Genomic DNA, 17,215 nt, shown 5'->3' on the forward strand with positions numbered 1-17,215 from the left:
GAGGCGCGAGCGCACCTGCTCCTTCACAGCCCCACGCGCTTCCCGCCGCCGCCTTTTGAACGGCCTCGTGACGTCATCGCAGGGCGGGCACACGTGCTACGCCCCCTGCCGGGTCCCTCCCGGCGGGCCCACGGGCGGGGCCGATGGGCGGGGCTGGGGCTGGGCCGGTGCGCGGGGGCGGGGTTGGGGCGGTGCGCAGGCGCGGCGCGCGGGCGGGCGGCGCGCGGAGCGGTGCGCCCATGAGCCGGCGCTGCCGCTTGGCTGCCGCCGCGCTGCTGCGGGGGCTCGCCGGCCCTGCCGCGCTGTGCCTGGGCAGCGCCATGAGCCTCTGCGGGGCGCCGGCCGCCTGCGCCGCGGGGCCTGCGGGTGGCGGCGGCAGCAGCGGCGGGGGGTTCTCCGCGGCGCGGCTGAGCCCGCCGTGGCTGCGGCTGCCCGAGGTGCCGGGCGCTGAGCCGCACCGCATGAACGAGCTGCTGCTGCTGCTGCCGCCGGCCCCACGTGGCCCGGCCCCGGCGCCGTCACCGCAGCACCACGTCGTGTACTTCCCGGGGGACGTGCAGGTACGGAGCGCGGGGCGATGGGGGCCCGGGCGGCAGGGCGGGAGCGGGGAAGCGGCGCCGGAAGGGGCTGTGCGGATGGGCAGTGCCTGGTTCTCGCCGCGGCCGTCGGAGCATTTCCCTGCCCTGCACGGTCGGGTACCGGGAGCGGGAACCGGCCCTCCGGAAACCTCAGCTGGTGCAGTAATGGAGGGGAGGAGGGTCGTCCTCACAGAATCACTTAGGTTGGAGATCATTGAGTTCAGCCTATGACCAACACCACCACGCCAGCTACCCTGGCGCAAAGTGCCATGTCCAGTCTTTCCTTCAACACCTCCAGGGACGGTGACTCCACCACCTCCTGGGCAATCCACCCTTTCTGTGAAGGGTGCTTCCTAATGTACTCTTTGTCGCCTGAAAGAAGACACCGACCTTATCTGCCTACAGCTCCTTTCAGGGACTTGGAGCGAGCGGCAAGGGCTCCCCCGAGCCTGCTCTTCTCCATGCTGAAGACCCTCAGTTGCTCCTCACAGGATTTGTGCTCCAGCCCTATCAGCAGCTCCACTGCCCTTCTCTAGGCTCACTCCAGCCCTATAGGGCTGCCTGAGGCTGACAGTGACAGGGATGGCAGTGTCTGGAAGCGTGGCAGGGAGTGGCAATAAGGTGCCCGGTTATTCTCCCCAGGCAGAGCACCGTGCAGATGTATGGACATCCCAGACCCTGCCCTTTGGGAATTCGACAGGCACTGACACTTTCTCAGCCTGTCCTGAGAAGGCACCTGTGGTCTCTGGAGTTGGCAAGAAATTGCAGAGACTGAAGTGCTGTCCCCGAGCATGTGGTTATGTGTTATCTCTAACATAACATGTTCTGGTAGCCACCTAATCTCTATTGTCATTACTGCTTCTCAAAAGCAGGGGTAGTGCCTTCTTCTTCAAGGGAAAAGGCTTTCCCTTCTGTCAGGTAAAGATGCAGCATTTTGTGTGTTTTTATTTTAAGGATTGGGATGGCCTATGAAGACTTGTCTGTTTGCCATTGTTGCATATGGCTTCGTTATTCCTTAGTAAAATAAATGAACTGGTATTCTTTGCCATTAAGATTTCAGACATGAGGTTCATTCAAGACTTGGGGTTTAATTTCTTTCCAAAAATGCTCTCTATGGATGTGAATAAGGCAATAAAAAATTCCTACAGCTGAATAAGAGGTGATATTTTTGTTTCTGTATAAAAATCCAGAAAACTTGCTACAAAGTTTTAAGTCTGTTTTTGTTTTGTAGTAAGATAATCAGTATTTCTGTAGATAGAGATAATACAGTAAAATTATGTATTCTGTGTCATACTAAGTTGAATAATACTTTAATTTTCTTTTGGTGTGAAGTCAGCAAAAATTACTAATATTTTCATGGGCTAACTTTATTGTATTGATCTTGAGGGTATTAAAAATATGTTGTAAAAAATACTATAGTAAGCAAGTCAAAATATACCAGTTTCTTTCATGTGTTTCTTGTTCTGCGAACTTATAAAGTAGGAGAAACCCCTTTAATGCAGGGGTTTTTTACAGTCCTTTCTGTAAAAAAGGACTCCTTTCTCCTTTATAAGGAGGAGTACGTTAGAGCTGAATCTTTTCACAATATAGTAATGCATCTTTTCTATTTTTTTAATTTTTCAGAACTATCATGACATCATGTCTTGCCACCCAGAAAACTTTCAGTGGGAGCACTGGAGTTTTGAAAATGTTGCGACCATACTGGCTCGCCGGTTCCCCAATAGCTTTATTTGGGTCATAAAATGTTCTCGAATGCACCTGCACAAATTCAGCTGTTATGACAATTTTGTGACAAGTAACATGTTTGGAGCACCAGAGCACAGCACTGACTTTGGAGCTTTCAAGCATCTCCATGCTTTGCTGGTTAATGCATTCAGACTCTCACAGAATATTCTGCTGTCCCAGAAAAGTGTGCACAGTGTCAGCAAGGATGCAAAAATAGCTGCTTGTAAATCACAACCACAGTCTGTTCCTACAACAAATGGCTGCTCCTCCAGAGAAAGGGAGAGAGATTGTGAATGCTCTAATAATTCTGCTGTCAACGTCATGGTCCCCTCTGCTGTAGGTGCAGCATCGTTTACTTTGATTGGCTTCAGTAAAGGTTGTGTGGTTTTGAACCAGCTGCTTTATGAGCTGAAGGAAGCCAAAAAAGACAAGACTACAGATGCCTTCTTAAAAAACATAAAAGCAATTTACTGGCTGGATGGTGGTCACTCGGGAGGAAGCAACACTTGGGTTACTTACCCTGAAATGCTGAAAGAACTTGCAGAGACAGGAATTAAAGTTCATGCTCACGTTACACCGTACCAAGTGTTTGACACAATGAGGTCATGGATTGGGAGAGAGCATGAGAAATTTGTACAGATACTTGAAGAATTTGGTGTGGAAATAGATGATCAACTGCATTTTGCTGATGAAGTTCCCTCCTTAGACAACCATTTCAGAGTTCATGAAGTATTTTGAGACTGTATGTATATGAACAGTATATTCTTTGTAGAAGCACTTTTAACACTGTAAATGTTGTCATCTAGATTTTCAGCTTTGAGCAGATGCTTTCTAAACAGAATACTAAATGAGTTCTGTGTTGCTAATAGATACTATATATAAATTTCTGTAGCATAAAAAGGCTTATTGGGACCCCATAATTATAACAGATGTTGTTTTTTGATTCCTGGGAAAAAAGTGTTATGAAGAACAATCCTATGCATGTTTTTTTGTTAAATGGGAATGTTTATTCCTAAACTGTTGGCAGAATTTTTAGTCATATACTGCATTTAATGGGACTTTAAAGTACTTGGGAATTTCAGATGTGTAGATACTTCAATTGAGTGCTTCCAGGGCTAAAATTATTGCTCTTTGTCAATAACAGATGTAAGGTTAGTTTTTTGGCTTAAGGAAATTGATTGTAAGAAGAATGTTAGTTATATATTTTGTGGAGACCTGTTTTATTAGGTAATTAAATCTTCCAGTTTTGTAACATTTTTCCTGTTTGAAACAAAGTCACAAATAATCACCTTTGGAATAATAGTGCCAATACATTTCTCTTCCTTATGCACGCCTTGCCGTTTCTGTCACTCTGAAGTTTGATTAATTAATTGTGTAGTATCTGCTAGTAAACAGCCATTTCACCTGGGGGCTTGAAAATTGTGATGTAGCTATGTTAAGTAACCAGAAATGTTGATTAAGGGTGTAGCTTGTTCGTGCTTCAAGATACCTTGCTGTTGCTTTGCTAACTTCTGTAAGGACCAGCAGTAATACCTTTGTTATCACATCAAGGGTGACATCCCTACCTGGGGATGGCAAGGTTGTACTTGGTATTTGCTGCATTGATGTTGCTCTTAATCAAGCCATAAGCACATAATCTATTACAAGTTGCATTAAAAAAATTCAGACTGTCGTGAGTGTAGCTCTTTCAAAATGCCTCAGTTTTAAAATCTATTATGTCCTTTAAATGTACTGCAGTAGTTGCTTCTAAAGCCATCCAAAAACCTTATTTTTGTAGCCTAATTTTTTCCTACAGAAAAAAACCCCTCTAAATAGAAAGCCAGCCAGATTTGATACAAAAGATGTAATCTGGTTCAGACACCAAACCTGAGTGTACTTAAGAAAGAAATACTGAAAGATGGACAATGATGGTATTAATGGAACTTTTCTACTGTTGCAAGTAATTTCCCATTTAGCTACAAAGCTTAAAATCATTCTTAAAGACAACTGCAACTATTAACAATGAACCAGTAACTCCAAATGGTTTTGGATTTCCTGGAAGTATAGGAATACAAAAGCAAGTTAGCAAACCTCTGTGAAGATTACGCAAACAATTGTGGCTAAGTTCTGAAAAAAGGCATTTTATTCAACTTTGGTGCTATGTTTGATGGCTTAGTGACATCTCTGCCCTGCTCCTTGTTTCCTGTGACTCCTACACTGTGGAAAGGAAGTTTCTTCTATTGGCATCATTAAAACTTAAAAGGTTCCCTGTAGACAACTTTTGGCAGAAACTGTGCACATCAGTGATCACTGAATAATGAGAAAAGTGTGTTGTACTCCTAAGAAAATTTTCTCAATACTCAAAATATTAAGGGTGGTAGAAAGGATTATGCATGCAGTGTGTACCTTACAATTTGAAAGAGAACTCTATCACTAATAATTAGACTACCTAGTTCATCAAAAGAAATCTATTTTAATTGTTGGAGAAAAGTGCAATATGCAAACAGACTCTAAAGAACCTGAAATTTAGTTCCATCTGCTTTTTTATTTTAGGCTGTTTCTTGGAGATTTCGTTCAGTCCTATTTGTTGATTACTATCTTAATAGGCTTATAACAACTTTTTAATTTGTTTCAAGACACATTTTTTCCCTTTATGGTCCTTTTGATAACATTTGCAGCAAATGTGAGGATTTTTTTCTGTAAAGGAAATATGGGTCACCTAAAGAAGTGGTTTTAATAGAAACCCTGCAAATGGCTTGAAATATATTTAACCATCCCCTTACAAAATAGTATTTTAAAAGGTAAACCAGCAAAAACCCCAGAACTTTCTATTGCTTTTGCTCCCTCAGTTTCAGACTGACTAGGCTAAGCTGGGTGTACTAACACTTGCCCAATCCAATAACACTGCAGATCAGAGACCAATTTCTAAACAATTCTGTGCCTGCCAAAACATCAGAACTACGGTGCTGCAAGCTTTTGGAAATAGCTATTAAAATATTGACATTGTCTTCAAAAGTTTCTGGATGGCTGTCCTGTTAAAATAATACTAACCTGTTTGATGGGGGCTGCCTACAATAACTGTTAAATAGGCTCAAGTGTTGCTGCATTACTTTGAAGAATAGGCACTTTGTTGTAAAACTAATCTTGTTATGAGACCTCGTGTTGTGGAGGGAAAACTGACTGGTTGTTTTTCATTCTTTAAACAGCTGTAGTACTCTGTTGGAATGTGCCTCTGTCATTCATTACAATGCATGCTAAAAATAAATTTTGCAAACTATGTAGAAAATAAACTATTTCTAATGGGTGAAACCACTTTGATGTGAGTATAAAACCATTAAACAAGGAATGTGCAGTTTTGTGGATTAAGTTTTAGCAGGTGTTTGTGGAGACCTAGTTTAAAAAATCAGATTTATTTGATGACTTTTCTTCAAGGAGGCTTTGTATTTGTGTAGTCACCATCCATAATTTTAAAACAGCTTACTGGCATCTCACAAACACAGGAAAGCTGGCATGAAGCAGCCAAGGGTGGGACATTTCTGTGTTAGGATAAAATGGGTCATAGTTTGCATATGCCCATTTTTCAACATTAACTGTAAAGGCAGTTTTTAATAAGCTTAGGTGTAAATGCCTAAAGTTAGGTGGCTCTCCTGCTAATAGTGCTGTAGTTCAAGACGCTTCTGTTTCCTAATGGAGTGAGCAACCTTACACAGTCCATAGTACAACCTAGTAATGACTGGTGTTCTTGTATTACATGCTTGTTTCTGGTACATTTTGAGACATGCTAACATGTACTAAACTGTAAACTGCTAAATTCTTTTAAAGCAAGGCTTGATTCTATGAATTTGTCCAGATGATTGAAATAATTTTATTTTGTATGAATCTAAAATGCTAAGAAGTTTGATAAACTTCTTCCCATCTGGGACTGATTTAGTCAGATCTCTGCAAATGCGGAAGTTGGCAGCATGAAGATAAAATTTACACTTAAGTGTTGAAGGGGCCTGAGAATACCAAGCTGACACCTCCCTTTTGTGAATGGAGACCCAAGGAATGGCACGAGGCATCAGCACAGTAATTCTCTGTACCAGTACCTTGAGAAGCTGCTGGCAGTTAAAGTGATGGCTGTGCAGGCACAATGCTGGAACACAGCTTTGTTGAGCCCTACAGGCTCTCTGAACCTCTCAATTCAGTCCTAACACACAAAGAATATGCTCTGTTCACCTCTGCAATTCAGACTGGGCCCTCGACATTACCAATCCAACAAAGCCAAGAGGTTTACCCCAGCCTAATGGGCAGAGAGATTCTGTCTCAGCAAGCAGTATGCACAAGCAATCCTTGTTCCTTTCTGAACAAAAATTTTGGGAGACCTATTTGTGATCCCAAATTGAAATTCTACCCTCAGAACGTACAATGATGCCCGTCAGAATCGCTTGGCTGGTTCCATTCATGCTTATTCATTGAGGTGGCCGGGTGCCCATTCACATGGTACCAGACTATTTTCACTGTGTTGAACTGCCAAGAAGAACAGGTTTAGAAGAATAATCTGCACAGTGTTCAAGCTCCTGCTCTTCTGAAGAAAGCTTTTTTCCAGCACTTTTTTAACACTACACATTTATTTTGTCTAAGAGCTTTTGACAAGTTACAATTCTCAAAAAACGTTGCTAGAAGCAAGACTGACCTAAGTCAGATAAATGCTGCGTTCCCCAAACAGCACAAGTAATAACATCAGAGGTGTTTCAAAGAGAAAATGCCTAGCCTATCCTTTTTGTCAGATCCCCACCTTTATTTCACAGGGCTTTCGTAAGCACTACAATCTGCTGAAAAAGTAACCTACAATGCCTAAACAACAGGCTCCATCCCAAAAGGTGCTATGCAAACCTCCTTTCATATGTTAACAAAACAGCCCCAACAGGTTTTGTGTCTACTCCACCACTATGAACTCCACTGCAGATACCAGGACTGTATCTGAATGGATTTGTGGGCACGTTAGTGCCAAGTGTTTCACAGCTGCAGGAACAGCAATGCTGTCTGACTGCACTGAGGCAGTGACAAAGAAGATATTCCCCCCAGTAACACATTACTGAGCTAGGAGAAGGGTAAATCATTTACCTTGTACTCAAGCTGCTGCACAATTTTTAGTGTAATCTGGCATGGTTAGTTTTTGCTTTTTTTCTCCATACCCACTCTGTCTCACTACAAGGGGGAGAAGAAACTCCCTACACTAATTGCCAGGTTATCACTTAAACCATGACCATTACAGCTACCACCAATGGCTTGCTTGGACCTCCTCAGAAACCACTATGGCTTTGCTAAAATTTAATGAGGCTGCATTCACAAATACGTGCAGTTACTTCTAAGCATACATGCTGTCAGCCTACATACCAAAACTTTTGTTCAGAAAAATTTCAGTAGAACATTCCAAAACAGTACAGTTATAAGTGGAGGCACTGCAAATGTCTGTCTCATTGTAGAAAAGAGACCATCTCCAGATCAAGCAGACTGTGACCTCAGTGCACATGAAAAACTAGGAAGAAAATCCACAAGAGGAATTTTGTAATAAAAGAATGTTTATTGACAGTTTTTATTGGTCTCACAGAAAGTGTATGTAAGTACAGATGGACAGTTTCCATACTAACATACAATTTTCTACTTGCAAGGGACCATGCTGAATTGCAGTGTGTTGCTTTATCCATAATCATTCCTGTAGGCCTTTTCTTGGATACGTAATACCATTCTCCGAGCATAAAAATCCCTGTATTCCTCAGGTAGTTCTTCAAGTGTTTTCAAGGCTCTGTCCAAGATCTGTATAGCTCTAGAGGCTGCCATGGGATCTTTATTTCCATAAGTGTCAGTCTTATCATAGGACTCAGCAGGAAGGTGCTTCCAAAAGACATTCAGTGCCACTCCAAATTCCTCAGAAATTACATTATGGAACCACAAAGCTGTAGAAAGAACAGTGTCTAAAATAAATATTGCTGTCCAAAACTTCCATGTGTCAGAATTGCCCAAACTAAATCTAGTTGAGGAAAAGCCTCAACTACTGTATTTTTGTTTATTTATAAATATCCATATGAATGTATTGCATTGTACCAAATTTAAGAAGTTTTTCAAGACATTTATGCTGATCCATAACTTCTCATAAAAGTAACAGTTGCTGAAGCACAGAGGTACTCAAAAGTAAGCAAAGATAAGCATGTGTAGGGTGAAAGAAAGACACCTTCCCTTGCTCTCCTCTACTCTAAATGCAGGTATCTATTTTCACTTAGTCCCTAACCTTGCACATACTGTCCAGGCATCAATGTAAACCATCAGCATCAGCCAGGTCACTCAGGCAAAATTGCTAATCTTCTCATAATGAAGGCATGAGGTTTTTCAGCTGAATCATCATGAGTGTGGTAAGGAAGCCAAGACATCTTTGCTTCATTGAGTACATTTAAAGAATCAGTTTAATATGCTATATTTAGGATATTTTAACTTTAAGCTAAAAGTCTGCATGCTGTGTTTATTGCATCTTATTTGCCTGTAGGCGCTGAAGACAGAAAAGTTTATTCTGAGAAATCAACATGAAGCTTCTTTCAGGGTAGGAAGAGGGGCTGCTTCTACCTTCTTCATAATAACCACACACATTCCTCAGAAAACATCTTTTTTTTCAGTGATATGCACTGCAGGATGCTGACAAAGCACCATTCTCTGGACTCAAAAATCCCTATACTCCCCAGTCAGTCTTAAGAGAGCTGAAAATGACTCAAGTTTGACTCTACCGATCCACTGTCAAAGACAAACAAGTATCTGGACTTCATAAACAGAAAACAGGGGTGCTGACATCAGCAGCAGTGTGGCATGTAACTAACTGTAACCAAAAGTTTATTCAGGAAGAAACAAAGGTAAGTTCAAAATTAGGTAACAAGTCAAAGGCTAAGAAACTATTATAAAATAATTTCCTAAAAACCTATTACCTTCTTGTTTACTGACCTGTTTATCTTGCTCAGATAATGTAAATAAGTGACAGGATAAGTCATATCTGCTGCAAGCTCATGATGAGTTAAAATAAAATCAAGTAACAAGGAGGAGTAGTTCAATAGGAGTAATTCAACTGCCTTTCCCTGACTACCAGGATATGTCATGTCAGCCCAGAAAGCAGCTTTCTGCTTCTGCAGAAAAATTATTAGGATGTTATTAGGATGTGTGTTTCCATTCCCCAAAGATTATTATTAAACTTTAGAAGGTCCAATAACTCTACCATCCGTAATTCTCATCAGACCATGTGCCTCAAGTTCCAGAGCTACAGAAGAACATAAATGGTATTTCACTCAAATTCTGTCACTAATAAACTCAGGTCACTGAAGTAATTTCAGATTTCAGAAGGTAAGTTTATAGTACTAATCTATTAAGACACAAATTCAGGAGCATAGAGTGTACACTTGAGGGAAATCAAGATTTATAGGTAGATATAATAGTACTGTTTCTCAGGTTAATGGTACAGTTGGAAGAAGTAAATTAGTTTTGCCAACATTGGCTTTCAATGCTCCTACTTATAACAGAGAAACGCTTTAGTAATCTCTTACCATCTCCAGAAATCAAAAATTAGAAACAAGACTGTTTAATGGTCAGGAACTATCTACTACTTACCTGGAATAAATAACACATCTCCTGCTTCCAAAACACATTCATAGCGCTTGGCTTTCACAAAAAGGGGATATTTCTCCATGTCTGGGTTATCCACATCCAGCACCTCTGATTTAGTACCTAGGAAAATTTCACTGAATAAATATTCCCACTCTTCCAATAGGAACAAAGCATTATCATATTGCTGGAGATGGCAGTTCTTGAATCAAATTTAGTCCTGGTTTGTTTCTCAAAACCAGGAAAATCTGATGGCACCCCTCATTTATGAAGCAGGTACTCATTTGAGTACCTCTGTTGCTTCAGCAACATCTCATGAAGAGATGTTCTCCTCTTGTCTGTATTTGTTCTGTAACTGCAACCTTATTAACACTAAAAACCACTTTTCCTAAAATCTAAAAAAACTATTTTGAACCCAGATAGAACATTTTACTCCTTCAGTTAGGTGTTGAAAATAATCAGGCAAAGCTGCTGTTTTCCTTAGCTTTGACTAAAGCACAAAGAATCAGAGTTAAAGGAACAAATTATATTCTTTTATAGCAAGTCATCTGTTAGTGATTATTTTCTACAGTGCAACAGTTGTGAGCTGAAAAGCTAAGATCACCATACTCCAATCTAGATACCTGTGACATGCATACCTGATAAATATAAATATGGTGCATCTCGAGGACTGTACAAAACAACTCTTTTTCTCCCTGTGACTTGGATTAAGAAGTTGTCCATTACCTGGGATGAGCGTAATTATAGAGATGTCAGCCAAAAGTTTATTGAATAAATATATAGACTTAACTGATCTAATTATTAGCTTAAAAAAGAGTATTAATAAAACCTTCACATATTAATAATTATCTTATAAATAAAGTTATTCAGAACTCACTGCACAGTGTTAGAAGACAACCTTATTTGGAATCTATTGCATTGCAGCCAGAAACCACTACAATCATTGCACAGTTGGCAGTGTATTGTACAACTAGAATTTATCCTAATCTGACCATTAGAGTGAAAAACAAAAAAAATGAAACCAATGTTGAAGACAAAAATGTTTAAAGTTACTGTGTTTCAGATTTTCAACTGAAACTCAAAACAATTTAAAAAAGGAAAACAAAATAAAACATCCTTTAATCTTACAATCTGGCATTAGACATAAACCAGTTAAGATATTATTCCTAAGCAATGGAACATTTAAAACTCACTGTACCCCTGAATGTGGTTCATTTTACTGTTTCAAAATATGTGAATTTTGTTATTACTCTCTCTCTAATCTTTGACAGAGATTTGCACCTTATTCTGTCAACTCTGTAATGCCATCTGCAACATTTTTTGCTAAACCCATGTATTACCTACATCATAATGTGTCCATAGCTGTAATCCAGCTGAGCTGATGCGGAAGACACTAGAGAAAAAACGTTCCTTCTCAAAATACTCTGGAATATGAACATCTTCTGCTAAAATAGGAAACTGCTTCCTGATATCTGCAATATCCTGAAATGGAAAGGACATAACTCTTAGAGAACCATCTATGCACATTTAAATGGGGGAGCACTTCACAATCATTTCCAATCATATGAAATGGGGTTAGAATTCAGCATTGGCAACACCTGAAGTCAGCAATGCTCTTCAGCACTGACTTGCAAATGCCATTAATAAGAAGAGCCAGAGAGCTGCTCTTAACCATGGCTGCTAGGAATCACACTGCAAGAGCAAGAGATCAGCATAAATCCTTTTACATTAGTCTACAACAAAAGCTAAAGAAAGGCAGTTTAGCAATGTACTCTTCAGTGACCAGCTCAGCTCCCATGAGCTATTTTAGACACATTAAAGTACTCTGACCTAAATCCAGTCAGATTCACAAACTATGTGACCCTAAGTAAGTTGTATGACAACAGACTTTAAAAAATATTTCTAAACTGCAACTTTACAATACTAGAACTGTAATCTCCAGTAACTTACCTTCCTAACATCTTCACCCACTGATCGCAAATAGTACTTTTCATCCTGAAGAGAACACAAAAAGAGAATTGTTTGGGGTTTTTTAATAAGAGTTACAAAAACACATAAACAGAGAGCTTGTATTTTCTTATTTATCTAATGCAGAATTTCATTAAAATATGGTACAAAAAAAGGGCATCTACAAATTCAGCTACTTTGTTATACTGCCATTTACTGATTCCTGCAGCTCATTTTGACAAAAGGAAAAAAAGAAATTAACTGAAGGGAGAAGAGTAAAGTGTGGGGAGACTGGTCAACTGCTTCAGCATTGCTGTTACTGAACAGACTCAAAGCAAATGCAGATTATAATTTCAGTTCTTCAGTATATTGACGCAGAAAACTATTGCCTTCAAAACTTACAGCATTCTATGCAGCATAAAATGTAAAAGCATGTCTACATTCAAAACTATTTGCTTCCTAATTACAGTTATCTGAAAAATCCCTAGCCTGAACACTGATATGTAGAGATAACTACACATTAGCTACTCACAAATTATGTTACAATATATCTGGATTTGTACTTTGATAGTCATCAAATTCTAAAATATCTTCATGACATTTTCTTGCAAACCACACAAATGATATGGTTGTTATTCTAAAGCAGGGTTTGATTTCTAAATTTCATACTGGAATTTTTGCTCATGTAAGCAGTTTTTGTTAAGAGAAACAGGATGACTGAAGTTAACCACACAGTACACATACAACAAAACCTCTGAGAAGAATTACCTCTCACATTTTTTCCTTTGGCATCAACCCACAAGAAAGTTAAATTTAAGATCAAGTTTTTTACTGAAGTAAGACTTTAAATTACAATTCATCACTTTTCTCTCCATATACCAGCAAAATAACCAACAGAAGAAACTGTGACACTAAGGAAATTACCTCAGTAAGAAAGTACTCCTTGTGCTTGACTTCAGCTGCTCTTCGCACAAATGCATCAAAAGGCAGAGTTCTGAAATAGAAATATTTGAATTTACACCGTGAATCTGTGTAACAACACGCAGTCTAAACTCTAGATTTATAATAAGCTCCCTTACCATATCAAGTGCAATGGAAGATGCAATAGATGCTCTCTTGTTTTGTTTTTAATTAACATGATGACTAATCAGTTTAGTTTGCAGCAGATATTTGAAGAGTTCTCCCAAGACAGAATCCTACACTTAGAAACTTCTCTGTTTTAGTGAATTGTTCCAAACAATCCTGTAGTAGCTGAGGCTGGAAGCACCTTTGGAGCTCCTCCAGCCCAAGCCCCTTGCCAAGAGCGGGGTTCACTACAGCAGCTTGCACAGGACAGCATCCAGTTCTGTTTCATGGATCTCCAAGGATGGAGACTCCATAATCTCTTTAGGCAACCTGTTGCATTTGTTCCATTGTTTGAGTAACCTGGCTGTAAAACAGTGTGTGTCTGTGTGTATTAAAGGGGTTGACAGAATTTCCTGTATTTCAGCTTGTGCCCATGGCCTCTTGTCCTGTCACCATGGACCACAAAAGAACCCGGCTCCATCAACTGTTCATACACTTTGTTAAGATCCCCTCTTGAACTCCCCACTTTGTTAAGACTCCCCTCTGAGTCACAGAACAAAACATTTTTCACAGTCAAATTAAGACTCAAACTGTGGCAATATGCTTAACTGTTTAAGTGTGTCATTTTTAGGCTTTTTTACTGTACCTTTTTATAAATTTGCAGAAAAGCTCAGCATCAAGAAAATTCCAGCAGGGAAGATGCACATGTTAGTATCTATGCATTTCTGCTATAAATTTGTGCAGGACACAGGTAAGTACTTTCATTTGTACATCTATAAAATTTATTTCAGTTGCATGGATTTTTTTTTAAATATATTTTTTCTCAGCTCCTCAAAACACAGGCATCTCAATATTTTAAATATTTCTTTGGAGTTTTCCTTAAATTTACTAAATATAACTTCAGAAGATTCAAGAAGAGTCACTGGGCATTAGAGCTGGTCCCTCTGAAGTCAGTAAGTGTTATGTATTTATCTACATAATGGGAGCTTTTCATGCAGATTACAGATTTTGGTATCAGTTGATAGCTGTATGGCAAACCAAGCACAATCAGCAACAGGACACATATTCATTATTATGAATTCAATGTTACATTCATGCAGCTCACCATCTCACACTAAGTGTCACTGGAAAATTAACTATTGTGTGTAAATATCACATTTCAGAGCAACCACCAAGTACCCAGGGTTGAGAAGAAACCATTCTCAAGCAAAATTTTTCTTGATCCTGTTATCTTTTTTACTAGAATGTGAACCTGCATCTGACAGTACTTAAACCAGTTCTCTAAACATTTTAGGCTTGTTTGGAATAGGCAAATACAAAACCCACTGAAGTCAATGGAAAACCAAACAAAACCCAATGCTCTGACTTCAGCCAAACTGTTCTATCATGTCCACTTATGTCTGCTCCTGAAGAAAGTGAGAGCACAGCTCTGCTACAGCTTACACTGATGCATTCTGGTGCTACCACAACTCTGCCCTTGCTATCTGCCGTCATCACCCCATCTCCCCCCTTACAGTAGCACTGGCACTCATCTGACCCCCCTGTGAACCTGCTTACAAAGCTAAAACAGCAGAAAACCATTCAGATTTCTGCAGCACATCACAACCTGGCTGGATGAGTTCCAGAACCAACACAAAAACAGGGGTAGGAGCATGCAACTCACAACAGAACTGCAGTACTACTAATGTTCATCAGTTTAAACTAATGGAACTGCATGTTAAGTCCTCAGAGTTTCTATTCTTTTGTTTCTACTTATTGTCCCTTCAGATTAGAGTGAGGGGCTTGCTGTGGAAAAAGTCAAAGTTTCCTGAATTTCAAGTGAAGTATGTGAAAGTCCTGACACCTCTTTTAATGAAACACCATCAGAGCATCAGAGAGTCCATTTGGCTGTCTACAAACCTGCTAAAACTAAGACTCCAGAACAACTGTATGTGAACTCACAGCAAGGGGTACTAAAAAACCCCAAAACAGAGCAGGGAGTATAAAGAATGGAGATAAGGCAAAGTTATTCAAGTACTCCCTCATTTCAGAGATTCAATAGTTCATTGTGCAGTGAGCAGAATGCACCATGATTGTAATTGGTGTTTATCCCCTGAACAGCAGGCTCCACTCAGAGACTTGTGGCTTGTTTACAGCATATGCTCCCACCTGCTTAGAAGTTTAATACACTGAGCACATCCTATTCCCACCTGGGGAAAACAAAAACTGCTAAAATAAAGTCATTTACCCTTGAAGACAACCCAATAACTGAGATTAGAGGAACTCAGAAGAAATGTTCTGGCAGTTACATAAGAGAAGCTCCAGAGGAGATCAAGGTTTTTTGTGGCCCACATCAAGATTGAAGAACTGATGAAATGTGTGGTATCCAGCGGTCTGAACATTCTGAAAGCTGCACACGCTAACTTTGAAAGGAGCTTGGATTTAACTAGTTACACCCTTTCTGGAGTGGAATACCATGGCTGGCACACACACACCAGCATTCAAAGTGGATCAGACACACAGTGAGTCAGAAATTGTCACTATTCAGTAACACTGAGAATGCACCACATAACTACAACAAATACCAGGTCATCAAGTGTAGATATCAAGGGTGTTTTGGTTTGTTTTTAATTAACATCTGCAAATGCCAGACTCAAATTTCCTAAAGCAGTGCTCTGACAAAATACCTTTACAACACTTCATGACATCACTTTTAAGGTGCTGTTTGGCCCCTCACTTCAACTTCATTGTATTTATTCAGGGTGTAGAATTAATAGAAGAGGGAGAAACCGAGGACAACCCTTTGATACATAATGTAATGTTTTCACAAACTATCTTCCTATTCCCACCCTCAGCTCCAAACAGATGCACTGTATGTCTGTAAGTAACAAGCACATGCCTTTAAAATGTAAGAGGCTTTGGAAGTACCTATACACAAAGTTCTTACTGAGGAAATCCATCTGTGGCACTGCAGAAACATGAATCTTTACTTCTTTAGATCCTTCAGCTTGGCTCAAGTAATCTATTGTCCATTTGGTGGTGCAAGTGCCCAGTTCCAATCCTGTCAGCACTACTGGCTTTCTCTAAGGAATAAGAACAACAACAAAATTCAGTGATGAATTATCACAGCATCCAACTGAAAAAAATAACAGAATGAATTTTTCAAATTACATCGAAGGAAATGTTTCTTTGTAAGTGTTGTAAATGTTTCTTACACAAGGTTACAACTAACCTGTTCACAAGCAGTGTGAATCAAATGCTGAATGTTGAAACAAAATGCAGCAAATTATAGAACTGTTTCTCTATTAACTATGTGTTCTTTCCTAGTTGGATAAGAAAGGATATGGAGGGGCTAAGACAATTATAGCCCACACTTTGTGCTGGGGCCATTTAGGAATCCAGGCAGACAAAGGAATAGATTTAATCCTTCTAGCCAAGGCTTAGCACAAAACATGTAAAAGCCCACACAGTTAAGGTGCAGCCTGTGAGCTGTGGTGATGCTGTTATGTTCTCATGAGAGAAAGAAGCTCTTTCCACCTGTACCAGCTTCCTCGCTGCTCACAACCACAAACAGGTTTGATCCAGCCCACACACAAAAAGTACAAAGACACTTTTGCTTTTAATTGGGACCTCGGAGGGTGGGGAGGATAAAACAAGAGATGACAAAGCAACAAAACTAACGATCACACTTTTTAACCACTGCCAAACGCAATGGACTCTTACAGAGATCACCTGTCGGAACTTGCCAGCAGCTCAGACAGGACCTGCCCATAGAAACTCCTTGCTCCTAAACTCCCATTCCCCTCAATAGATCAGGGCACCTTTCCGGGAACACACAAACCCAAACCCTGGGGTTGGCCTGCCCCAGCTGTGCCCGCTGAGGAGGGGTCCCCGGACACCTCCTGCCTTGCCCTGTGTCGCCGTGGAGCCCCAGCCGCTGCGGCGGGTCCCGCTCGGAGCGCCCCGTACCCGCGGGTAGACGTCCCGCAGGAAGCGCTCCCGTGTCACCCCGTCCAACCGCTCCAGGGCCTCCGCCCGCTGCTCCCGCCGCTCCCGCTGCTCCATGGCCGCGGGCACCGCGTCCGCCCCGCCGCTTCCCCCGGAAAGAAGAGCCCGCGCAGAAGCGTTCCTGCCTCGCCCCCTGGGCAAGGGCCGGGAGCCCGCGGATCACGGAATTGTAAGGGTTGGAAGGGATCTCTGGAGAGCATCGAGTCCAACTCCTGCCACGGCAGGGTCACCTGCAGCAGGTGGCACAGGAACATGTCCAGGTGGGGTTTGAATATCTCCAGAGAGGGAGACTCCACAACTTCCCTGGGCAGCCT

General features: G+C 40.9%; 2 protein-coding genes across 3 annotated transcripts; one reads left to right on the forward strand and one right to left on the reverse strand.

Annotated features, from left to right (window-relative positions):
• The first annotated feature begins 239 nt into the window (after positions 1–239).
• C7H2orf69 (chromosome 7 C2orf69 homolog) lies at positions 240–5,594 on the forward strand. Its single transcript, XM_066553241.1, has 2 exons — positions 240–560; positions 2,202–5,594. Exons 1-2 carry the CDS (start codon positions 240–242, stop codon positions 3,039–3,041), a joined length of 1,161 nt encoding a protein of 386 aa, XP_066409338.1. The 3' UTR covers positions 3,042–5,594.
• Positions 5,595–7,828: 2,234 nt separating this feature from the next.
• On the reverse strand, positions 7,829–17,199 carry TYW5 (tRNA-yW synthesizing protein 5). 2 transcript variants are annotated; one of them, XM_066553624.1, is made up of 8 exons: positions 16,863–17,193; positions 15,822–15,976; positions 12,774–12,843; positions 11,853–11,897; positions 11,247–11,384; positions 10,541–10,628; positions 9,909–10,025; positions 7,829–8,221 (listed from the first exon to the last, which is right to left on the reverse strand). In XM_066553624.1, the coding sequence occupies exons 1-8, from the start codon at positions 16,956–16,958 to the stop codon at positions 7,965–7,967; spliced, it is 966 nt and encodes a 321-aa protein (XP_066409721.1). In that variant the 5' UTR covers positions 16,959–17,193; the 3' UTR covers positions 7,829–7,964. The 2 variants fall into 2 exon arrangements, with proteins under 2 accessions (XP_066409721.1, XP_066409722.1); XM_066553625.1 differs by lacking the exon at positions 9,909–10,025 and having other exon boundaries at positions 16,863–17,199.
• Between the last annotated feature and the right edge of the window lie 16 nt (positions 17,200–17,215).

Source organism: Molothrus aeneus, chromosome 7 (genome assembly GCF_037042795.1).
Source record: "Molothrus aeneus isolate 106 chromosome 7, BPBGC_Maene_1.0, whole genome shotgun sequence".
NCBI lineage: Eukaryota > Metazoa > Chordata > Aves > Passeriformes > Icteridae > Molothrus > Molothrus aeneus.

What these genes read in the sequence shown, in the direction of transcription:
- C7H2orf69 (XM_066553241.1), top strand. Translation starts at nt 240, where the DNA reads ATGAGCCGGCGCTGCCGCTTGGCTGCCGCCGCGCTGCTGCGGGGGCTC. An exon ending in ACTTCCCGGGGGACGTGCAG is followed by an intron (nt 561 to 2,201) that starts GTACGGAGCGCG and finishes TTAATTTTTCAG; the next exon opens with AACTATCATGACATCATGTC.
- TYW5 (XM_066553624.1), bottom strand. Translation starts at nt 16,958, where the DNA reads ATGGAGCAGCGGGAGCGGCGGGAGCAGCGGGCGGAGGCCCTGGAGCGG. An exon ending in AGGAGTACTTTCTTACTGAG is followed by an intron (nt 11,898 to 12,773) that starts GTAATTTCCTTA and finishes TGTTCTCTTCAG; the next exon opens with GATGAAAAGTACTATTTGCG. An exon ending in TGGGTGAAGATGTTAGGAAG is followed by an intron (nt 11,385 to 11,852) that starts GTAAGTTACTGG and finishes TTTCCATTTCAG; the next exon opens with GATATTGCAGATATCAGGAA.